The 8,829-nt window shown below is 63.6% G+C and overlaps 1 protein-coding gene across 1 annotated transcript; it reads left to right on the forward strand.

Annotated features, from left to right (window-relative positions):
- Window positions 1-2,256: 2,256 nt before the first annotated feature.
- On the forward strand, window positions 2,257-8,829 carry LOC138101280 (B9 domain-containing protein 2-like). Its single transcript, XM_068999108.1, is given in 5 exon segments — window positions 2,257-2,283; window positions 2,541-2,632; window positions 5,094-5,122; window positions 5,124-5,220; window positions 8,283-8,829. Coding segments are annotated over 4 exon segments (522 nt in total). The 5' UTR covers window positions 2,257-2,283; window positions 2,541-2,544; the 3' UTR covers window positions 8,591-8,829.

The following is an 8,829-nucleotide window of genomic DNA, read 5'->3' on the forward strand; positions in this document are numbered from 1 at the left end:
ACCCCCCAAACCCCCCCAAAAAACCCCCAAAACCCCCATAACCCCCCCAAAACTCCCCCAAAAAACCCCAAAACCCCCCCAAAAACCCCCCCAAAATCCTTCAAAAGCCATAACAGAGCTGGGGGGGGGGGGGGAGGGGAAATTCGGAATTTTGGGGAGGGCGCCGGAAAATTTTGGGGGGGGTGGAAGTGTTGCATGATGGGAAAAAGGGGGGCCCCTCCCCCCCCCCCGCGCCCCTCCCCCCCCTCCCCGGGGTCATTTTGGGGAGGGGGTGGGGATTTTTTGGGGGGGGAGGGGGGGGGGTTGTGGTGTTGTCAAGGGGGGGTTGTGGGGGGGGGGAGGGGTCTCTGCCCATCCCCCCCCCTCCCCTCTCACCGCGGGGGGGTTTTTTTTTGGGGGGTTCCCCCCCCTCCCCGCCCCTCCCCCCCCCCCCCAAATTTTGGGGCCCCCCCGTGGTGTCGTGGTCGGTTCTGTGCTGTGGTGTCCGTGCAGTAAATTTGGGGGTGCCCCCCCCCCCCGGAACCCCCCCCCGGCTCGGTGTGAGACCCCCGAAATTGGGGAGGGGGGGGTGGGGAATTTGGGGGGGGGGAGGGACATCGAAATTTGGGGGAGAACCTCGAAATTTGGGGGGAAAACCCCGAAATTTGGGGGCAGAAACTCGGAATTTGGGGGGGGAATGGGAATTGGGGGGATCGAGAAATTTGGGGGGGTCGAGAAATTTGGGGGGGAATTGGGGGGGCGCGCACCTGAAATTTGGGGGGGAAAAAGGGGAATTTTGGGGTGAAGGGAAACCCCAAAATTGGGGGAGGGGGAGGGGCTGGAAATTTGGGGGGAAAACCTCGAAATTTGGGGGGGCAGAAACTCGGAATTTGGGGGGCAATGGGAATTGGGGGAGGGGCCCCTGGAACTGAGGGGGGGGGGGGACCCGAATTTGGGGTGGCGGGAACCCGAAATTTGGGGGGGAAAGCCCAAAATTTGGGGGGGGGGAACTGGAAATTTGGGGAGGGGGCCCCTGGAACTGGAGGGGGGACCCGAATTTGGGGGGGCGGGAAATGGAAATTTGGGGGGAAAACCCCAAAAATTGGGGGAGAAACCCCAAAAATGAAGGGGGGAGGGAATCGAAATTTGGAGGGGGGGGCGGCTGGAATTTTTTTGGGGGGGGGGGGTCCGAAATTGGGGGGGATGGGGCGGAAATTTGGGAGGAAAAGCCGGAATTGGGATGGGGGGAACCCCAAAATTTGAGGTGCGGGGACCTGAATTTGGGAGGGCGGGAATCCGAAATTTGGGGGGAAAAACCCCAAATTTGGGGGCAGAAACTCGGAAATTGGGGGGGGACCCCAAAACTTGGGGGGAGACCCGGAATTTGGGGGGGAAAGTGGGAATTTGGGGAGGGGGCACCTGGAATTTGGGGGGACCCGAATTTGGGGGGGGCGGGAACCCGAAATTTGGGGGGGGGAACTCCAAAATTTGGGGGGAACCTGAAAATTTCGGGGGGGCGGGAAAGCCCAAAATTTGGGGAGGGGGAACTGGAAATTTGGGAGGGGGGAGAGTGGAAATTTTGGGGGGGGAACCCCGAAATTGGAGGGGGGAAATGGGAATTTGGAGTGGGGGGGAATCCCAAAATTTGGGTGGGGAAATGGGAATTTGGGGAGGGGGCACCTGGAATTTGGGGAGTCGAGAAATTTGGGGGGGATTGGGGGGGAGCGCACCTGAAATTTGGGGGGAAAAAGGGGAATTTTGGGATGAAAGGAAACCCCAAAATTGGGGGTGGGGGGGAACCGAAATTTGGGGGGAGAAGCCCAAAAATTGGGGGCAGAAACTCGGAAATTTGGGGGGGAAATGGGAATTTGGGGGGAAAAGCCCAAAATTTGGGGGCAAAAACTCGAAATTTGGGGGAGAAATGGGAATTGGGGGCGGGGGGAACCCCAAAATGATGGGGGTACACACAAGATGGCGGCGGCGCACCAAAGATGGCGGCGGTACACACAAGATGGCGGCAGCGCACAAAGATGGCGGCGGTACACACAAGATGGCGCCGGCACACCAAAGATGGCGCCCGCCCTCACTGGCACACTCAAAACGGGTACATTCAAGATGGCTGCGCCCTCCTACCCAAGATGGCGCTGATGCGCATGCGCAGCGGTACATCTGCCCCTCCTGGGCGTGGCCTGAGAGGTCTCGACCAATGAGCGGCGGTGCCGGGCGGGGCCACGCGTTGCCGTGGCAACCGGAATGCGGAAGCGCGGGACGCGCATGCGCAGTGGCGGCGCAGGCTGGGGGCGGGTGAGAGCCCGGGGGGATTTTGGGGGGAATTTGAAGGAATTTTGGGGGGAATTCGGGGGATTTTGGGGGCGATGGGGGGGGGTGGGGGATGGGGGGATGGGGGAGATAAGGGGGGGCTGGATGGGAGTGGCGGGAGGGAATAACGGGAGGGAATAACGGGGGATAATGGGGGGATTTGAGGGTTAAAACCCGGGGGCGTTTTGGGGTTCCCTGAGCTGATTTTTGGGGTGATTCCGGGGGGTTTTGGGCTCCCCCAGCCCCATGGCGGAGCTGCACCTCTTCGGGCAGATCGAGGGGGGCTCCGGGTTCCCCCAGCGCCGCCTCTTCTGCAAGTGGGGGCTGCACACGGGTGAGGGGCCGGGGGCATTTGGGGGGTCCTGGGGGGGTTTGGGGGGGTCCCGGGGGGCGTTTGGGGGGGTCCTGGGGGGGTTTGGGGGGGTCCCGGGGGGCATTTGGGGGGTCCTGGGGGGGTTTGGGGGGGTCCCGGGGGGCATTTGGGGGGTCCTGGGGGGGTTGGGGGTGTCCCGGGGGGAATTTGGGGGGGTCCTGGGGGAATTTGGGGGAGTTTGGGGGGTACCAGAAGGGATTTGGGGGATCCCAGGGGGGATCTGGGGGGAGTCTGGGGGGTTCCAGAAGGGATTGGGGGGAGTTTGGAGGGTCCCTGGGGAATTTGGGGGGTCCTGGGGGGGATTTGGGGGGAGTTTGGGGGTTCCAGGGGGGATTTGGGGGGTTCCAGAAGGGATCTGGGGGGTCCCGGGGGGATTTGGGGGGAGTTTGGAGGGTCCCAGGGGGGATTTGGGGGGTCCTGGGGGGAGTTTGGGGGGTCCCAGGGGGGATTTGGGGGGTCCTGGGGGGAGTTTGGGGGGTACCAGAAGGGATTTGGGGGATCCCAGGGGGATCTGGGGGGAGTCTGGGGGGTTCCAGAAGGGATTGGGGGGAGTTTGGAGGGTCCCTGGGGAATTTGGGGGGTTCTGGGGGGGATTTGGGGGGAGTTTGGGGGTTCCAGGGGGGATTTGGGGGCTTCCAGAAGGGATTTGGGGGGTCCCGGGGGGATTTGGGGGGAGTTTGGGGGGTCCCAGGGGGGGATTTGGGGGGAGTCTGGGGGGTTCCAGGGGGGATTTGGGGGGTCCTGGGGGGAGTTTGGGGGGTACCAGAAGGGATTTGGGAGATCCCAGGGGGGATTTGAGGGGAGTTTGGGGGGTTCCAGAAGGGATTGGGGGGAGTTTGGAGGGTCCCTGGGGAATTTGGCGGGTTCTGGGGGGGATTTGGGGGGAGTTTGGGGGGTTCCAGGGGGGATTTGGGGGGTCCTGGGGGGAATTTGGGGGGTTCCAGAAGGGATTTGGGGGGTCCTGGAGGGGATTTGGGGGGAGTTTGGGGGGTACCAGAAGGGATTTTGGGTGTCCCTGGGTGGATTTTGGGGGGTCCCAGGTGGGATTTTGGGGCTCCCAGGGTGGATTTTGGGGGAATTTTGGGGGTCCCAGGGTGGATTTTGGGGTCCCTGGGGTGATTTTTGGGGGTCCCAGGTGGGATTTTGGGGTCCCAGGGGGGATTTTGGTGTCCCTGGGGTGATTTTGGGGGTCCCAGGTGGGATTTTGGGGTCCCAGGTGGGATTTGGGGTGTCCCAGGGTGGATTTTGGGGGTCCCAGGTGGGATTTTGGGGTCCCTGGGGTGATTTTGGGTGTCCCAGGTGGGATTTTGGGGTCCCAGGTGGGATTTGGGATGTCCCATGGTGGATTTTGGGGTCCCAGGTGGGATTTTAGGGGTATTTTGGGGTCCCAGGGTGGATTTTGGGGGTCCCCGGGTGGATTTGGGAGTCCCATGGTGGATTTTGGGGGGATTTTGGGGTCCCGGGTGGGATTTTGGGGGTCCCAGGTGGGATTTTGGGGTCCCTGGGGTGATTTTGGGAGTCCCAGGGTGGATTTGGGGTGTCCCAGGGTGGATTTTTGGGTCCCAGGGTCGATTTGGGGGGTCCCAGGGTGGATTTTGGGGGTCCCTGGGGTGATTTTGGGGGTCCCAGGGTGGATTTTGGGGTCCCAGGTGGGATTTTGGTGTCCCTGGGGTGATTTTGGGAGTCCCAGGGTGGATTTGGGGTGTCCCAGGGTGGATTTTGGGGGTCCCGGTGGGATTTTGGGGGGATTTTGGGGTCCCAGGTGGGATTTGGGGGGGTCCCAGGTGGGATTTGAGGGGTCCCAGGTAGGATTTGGGGTCCCTGGGGTGATTTTGGGAGTCCCAGGGTGGATTTGGGGTGTCCCAAGGTGGATTTTGGGGGTCCCAGTGGGATTCTGGGGGGATTTTGGGGTCCCAGGTGGGATTTTGGGGGGATTTGGGGTGTCCCAGGGTGGATTTTGGGGTCCCGGGTGGGATTTGGGGTCCCTGGGGTGATTTTGGGAGTCCCAGGGTGGATTTTGGGAGTCCCAGGGTGGATTTTGGGGGTCCCAGTGGGATTCTGGGGGGATTTTGGGGTCCCAGGTGGGATTTTGGGGGGATTTGGGGTGTCCCAGGGTGGATTTTGGGGTCCCGGGTGGGATTTGGGGTGTCCCAGGTGGGATTTTGGGGGTCCCAGGTGGGATTTGGGGGTCCCAGGTGGGATTTTGGGGGTCCCAGGTGGGATTTGGGGTCCCTGGGGTGATTTTGGGAGTCCCAGGGTGGATTTGGGGTGTCCCAGGGTGGATTTTGGGGGTCCCGGTGGGATTTTTGGGGGGATTTTGGGGTCCCAGGTGGGATTTTTGGGGGGATTTTGGGGTCCCAGGTGGGATTTTGGGGAGATTTGGGGTCCCCCCCCCATCCGCTGACCCCCCCTGCCCCCCCAGGCCGGGCCTGGACGCTGCTGGCCGGGGCGGGGGGCGGGGCAGACGCAGCTCGATGACCCCCAGGTGGACGATGAGGCCCATTGGGGCCACCCCCTGGACATGCACCTGGCCACCAAGGGCCTGCAAGGTACCGGGGGCACCCTGGGGACACTGGGGATACTGGGGATACTGGGGACACCCTGGGGATACTGGGGACACCCTGGGGATACTGGGGACACCCTGGGGACATCCTGGGGACACCCTGGGATATCCTGGGGACATTGGGGACACCCTGGGAACATCCTGGGGACACCCTGGGGACACCCTGGGATATCCTGGGGATACTGGGGACACTGGGGACACTCAGGGACACCCTGGGACACCCTGGGACACCCTGGGGACACCCTGGGACACCTGGGGACATTGGGGACACCCTGGGGCACCCTGGGGATACTGGGGACACTGGGGACACCCTGGGGACATCCTGGGACACCCTGGGACACCCTGGGGATACTGGGGACACCCTGGGGACACCCTGGGACACCTTGGGGACACCCTGGGGACATCGGGGACACCCTGGGGACACCCCCAGGGCCCTGGCAGCCCCCTCGGTGTCCCTGAGTGTCCCCTGAGTGTCCTTTGAGTGTCCCCTCTGTCCCTGAGTGTCCCCTGAGTGTCCCCTGAGTGTCCCTGAGTGCCCCTGAGTGTCCCCTGAGTGTCCCCTGAGTGTCCCCTCTGTCCCTGAGTGTCCCCTGAGTGTCCCCTGAGTGTCCCCTGAGTGTCCCCTCAGTCTCCCCTGAGTGTCCCCTGAGTGTCCCCTGAGTGTCCCTGAGTGTCCCCTGAGTGTCCCCTGAGTATCCCCTGAGTGTCCCTGAGTGTCCCTGAGTGTCCCCTGAGTGTCCCCTGAGTGCCCCTGAGTGTCCCCTGAGTGTCCCCTGAGTATCCCCTGAGTGTCCCCTCTGTCCCCTGAGTGTCCCCTGAGTGTCCCTGAGTGTCCCTGAGTGTCCCCTGAGTGTCCCCTCTGTCCCCTGAGTGTCCCCTGAGTGTCCCTGAGTGTCCCTGAGTGTCCCCTGAGTGTCCCCTCTGTCCCTGAGTGTCCCCTGAGTGTCCCCTGAGTATCCCCTGAGTGTCCCTGAGTGTCCCTGAGTGTCCCCTGAGTGTCCCCTGAGTGTCCCCTCAGTGTCCCCTGAGTGTCCCCTGAGTGCCCCTGAGTGTCCCCTGAGTGTCCCCTGAGTATCCCCTGAGTGTCCCCTCTGTCCCCTGAGTGTCCCCTGAGTGTCCCTGAGTGTCCCCTGAGTGTCCCCTCTGTCCCCTGAGTGTCCCCTGAGTGTCCCTGAGTGTCCCCTGAGTGTCCCCTCTGTCCCTGAGTGTCCCTGAGTGTCCCCTCAGTCTCCCCTGAGTGTCCCTGAGTGTCCCCTGAGTGTCCCCTCTGTCCCTGAGTGTCCCTGAGTGTCCCCTCAGTCTCCCCTGAGTGTCCCTGAGTGTCCCCTGAGTGTCCCTGAGTGTCCCCTGAGTGTCCCCTGAGTGTCCCCTGTGTGTCCCTGAGTGTCCCCTGAGTGTCCCTGAGTGTCCCCTGAGTGTCCCCTCAGTCTCCCCTGAGTGTCCCCTGAGTGTCCCCTGAGTGTCCCCTCTGTCCCTGAGTGTCCCCTGAGTGTCCCCTGAGTATCCCCTGAGTGTCCCTGAGTGTCCCTGAGTGTCCCCTGAGTGTCCCCTGAGTATCCCCTGAGTGTCCCTGAGTGTCCCCTCACTCTCCCCTGAGTGTCCCCTGAGTATCCCCTGAGTGTCCCCTGAGTGTCCCCTGAGTGCCCCTGAGTGCCCCTGAGTGTCCCCTGAGTGTCCCCTCAGTCTCCCCTGAGTGTCCCTGAGTGTCCCCTCTGTCCCTGAGTGTCCCCTGAGTGTCCCTGAGTGTCCCCTGAGTGTCCCCTCTGTCCCTGAGTGTCCCCTGAGTGTCCCCTCAGTCTCCCCCGAGTGTCCCCTCAGTCTCCCCTGAGTGTCCCTGAGTGTCCCCTGAGTGTCCCCTCTGTCCCTGAGTGTCCCCTGAGTGTCCCTGAGTGTCCCCTGAGTGTCCCCTGAGTGTCCCCTGAGTGTCCCCTCTGTCCCCTGAGTGTCCCTGAGTGACCCCTGAGTGTCCCTGAGTGTCCCTGAGTGTCCCTGAGTGTCCCCTGAGTGTCCCCTGAGTGACCCCTGAGTGTCCCCTGAGTGTCCCCTGAGTATCCCCTGAGTGTCCCTGAGTGTCCCCTGAGTGTCCCCTGAGTGCCCCTGAGTATCCCCTGAGTGTCCCCTGAGTGTCCCCTCACTCTCCCCTGAGTGTCGCCTGAGTGTCCCCTGAGTGTCCCCTCTGTCCCTGAGTGTCCCCTGAGTGTCCCCTCTGTCCCCTGAGTGTCCCTGAGTGTCCCCTGAGTGTCCCCTGAGTGTCCCCTCAGTCTCCCCTGAGTGTCCCCTGAGTGTCCCCTGAGTGTCCCTGAGTGTCCCTGAGTGTCCCCTGAGTGTCCCTGAGTGTCCCCTCTGTCCCTGAGTGTCCCCTGAGCGTCCCCGAGTGTCCCCTCTGTCCCTGAGTGTCCCCTGAGTGTCCCTGAGTGTCCCCTGAGTGTCCCCTCTGTCCCTGAGTGACCTCTGAGTGTCCCCTGAGTGTCCCCTCTGTCCCTGAGTGACCTCTGAGTGTCCCCTGAGTGTCCCCTCTGTCCCCTCTGTCCCTGAGTGTCCCTGAGTGTCCCCTGAGTGTCCCCTGAGTGTCCCCTCTGTCCCTGAGTGTCCCCCGAGTGTCCCCTCAGTCTCCCCTGAGTGTCCCTGAGTGTCCCCTGAGTGTCCCCTCTGTCCCTGAGTGTCCCTGAGTGTCCCTTGAGTGTCCCCTGAGTGTCCCTGAGTGTCCCCTCTGTCCCTGAGTGTCCCCTGAGTGTCCCCTGAGTGTCCCCTGAGTGTCCCTGAGTGTCCCCTGAGTGTCCCCTGAGTGTCCCCTGAGTGTCCCCTGAGTGTCCCCTCTGTCCCTGAGTGTCCCCTGAGTACCCCCTCAGTCTCCCCTGAGTGTCCCCTGAGTGTCCCCTGAGTGTCCCCTCAGTCTCCCCTGAGTGTCCCTGACTGTCCCTGAGTGTCCCCTCAGTCTCCCCTGGGTGTCCCCTGAGTGCCCCCTCTGTCCCTGAGTGTCCCCTGAGTGTCCCCTGAGTGTCCCCCGAGTGTCCCCTCACTCTCCCTGAGTGTCCGCTGTGCCCGCAGGGTGGCCGAAGCTGCTGCTCGAGGTGTGGCACGTGGACGGCTGGGGCCGCCGGGGGCTGGCCGGTTACGGCGTGTGCCACGTGCCCAGCGCGCCCGGCTGGCACCGCCTGGCCTGCGTCACCTGGCGCCCGCGGCCCACGCGCGGCCAGCGCCTGCTGGGCACCGGGGGGCCGCGGCTGCGCTCGCCCGAGGCCGCCGTGGCCGGCGCCGGAGATCGCTTCCGGCTGCGCACCGAGGCCGCGGGCACCGTGCGGCTGCAGCTGGGCATCCTGCCGCGGCACCTGGGCCGCTTCGGGGTGGCACTGTGACATTGGGGACATTGGGGACATTGGCATCCTGCCGCGGCACCTGGGCCGCTTCGGGGTGGCACTGTGACACCGGGGACATTGGGGACATCGGGGACATTGGGGACATTGGCATCCTGCCCTGGCACCTGGGCCGCTTCGGGGTGGCACTGTGACACCGGGGACATCGGGGACATTGGGGACATTGGCATCCTGCCGCGGCACCTGGGCCGCTTCGGGGTGGCACTGTGACATTGGGGACA

This window comes from Aphelocoma coerulescens, unplaced genomic scaffold, assembly GCF_041296385.1.
Source record: "Aphelocoma coerulescens isolate FSJ_1873_10779 unplaced genomic scaffold, UR_Acoe_1.0 HiC_scaffold_231, whole genome shotgun sequence".
NCBI classification, from domain to species: Eukaryota; Metazoa; Chordata; class Aves; order Passeriformes; family Corvidae; genus Aphelocoma; species Aphelocoma coerulescens.